The sequence below is a fragment of the Eimeria mitis genome, genomic scaffold, assembly GCF_000499745.2.
Source record: "Eimeria mitis Houghton genomic scaffold, Emh_scaff1531, whole genome shotgun sequence".
NCBI classification, from domain to species: domain Eukaryota; phylum Apicomplexa; class Conoidasida; order Eucoccidiorida; family Eimeriidae; genus Eimeria; species Eimeria mitis.
In genome coordinates this window covers 1,691-2,817 of record NW_013569668.1, presented here as the reverse complement: position 1 = coordinate 2,817, position 1,127 = coordinate 1,691, and the positions used below count along the sequence as shown (strand labels likewise).

Here is a 1,127-nt window from a genome sequence, read left to right as displayed (position 1 = left end):
AGTGTTGCCGGGGAAATAGTTATGCGGGGTCGAATATTTTTTTGCAACGCCTTTGATCACCTCTATCCCTTTCACCAGATGTTCTGCTGGGATGGAACGATCGATAGAAGGATTTGCCTCAGCCGCCTTTTCTGCAAACACCAGGAGAAATGCACAGCTCAACAGAAGTGATAGTGAAAATATGCACGCAGAAGTACCCTGGCACAGGAAAAGAACGATAAAGAAGGGAATGAACCATAGCAAGACAAGTGCACTGAACGGCAAGAACACCACGGTGATTGGTAGCCACAAATACAACGGAAAATTCATCATTTTCACTCCGGACGCTCTGCTTTCTTCATTGTATTATATGCACTCGTTTACAGCAGAGTCTCTCCTTCAGCATTGCTTATGGTCTACCCAAACGGAAACTTTTTGTTTCCTCAGTGAATTGTTCCCTTGTATTTACACTTTAATTTATTTGTTTAAATAAATAAGCCTTTTTGCTGCTTTGCGGCGTTGATTTATTCATGTTTTCTTTTCTTACCTTCAGCGGAGATGTAGTCTCGTGGAGTGAGTTCGGGTAGAGGCGGCTGCTTGAACTCGCTCTGTTCTGTACGCCAACAGAAGCAAAAGAGGAGCAAATGCAAACGTTTAAAACAGGCAGCAAATATACATGATGAGAACAATTGGAAGAAACAAAGAGAAAGGCAAACAGCAGCAGAAGTACGCGCACAAAATAATGAATGAAGAATATGCAAAGAAAAAGACGAGGTTAAGTGGAATACAAACAACCAAACACCAAAACACAACGCACAGTGAAATAAAAAGAATAATGAAGCGAAGAATGATAAATGCAAAGAGGAAAAAAGGGATCGCTGTAGTTAGAACGAGGAGATATATGAGAGAGAAACAAAAGAGATAACGAAATAAAAGACAAAGCTACAAAGGCCCAAACCATGGAGATCATATGTTGTAAAGCTATCTTTCATGTTGAATTCAGTAAACAAATTTCTTTTATTCGGATATATATAATAAGCAATGACATTAGCAATAGCAGCTTATTTGCGTATAAACGAAGAAACATGAAATATATCATCAATTTATAGTCACTTTGCATTTACAACAACTGCACCCCCCAAAATTAA

The 1,127-nt window shown here is 39.0% G+C and overlaps 1 protein-coding gene across 1 annotated transcript in view; it reads right to left on the bottom strand.

Moving 5' to 3' along the window:
• The window catches only part of EMH_0038970 (uncharacterized protein), a gene marked incomplete at both ends in the record, with an annotated part of 7,255 nt that overhangs the window by 5,347 nt on the left and 781 nt on the right, over positions 1–1,127 (bottom strand). Inside the window, one exon of the mRNA XM_013495347.1 lies at positions 527–592. Coding sequence (XP_013350801.1) covers positions 527–592 — 66 coding nt within the window. The remainder of the gene's footprint in view (positions 1–526; positions 593–1,127) is intronic.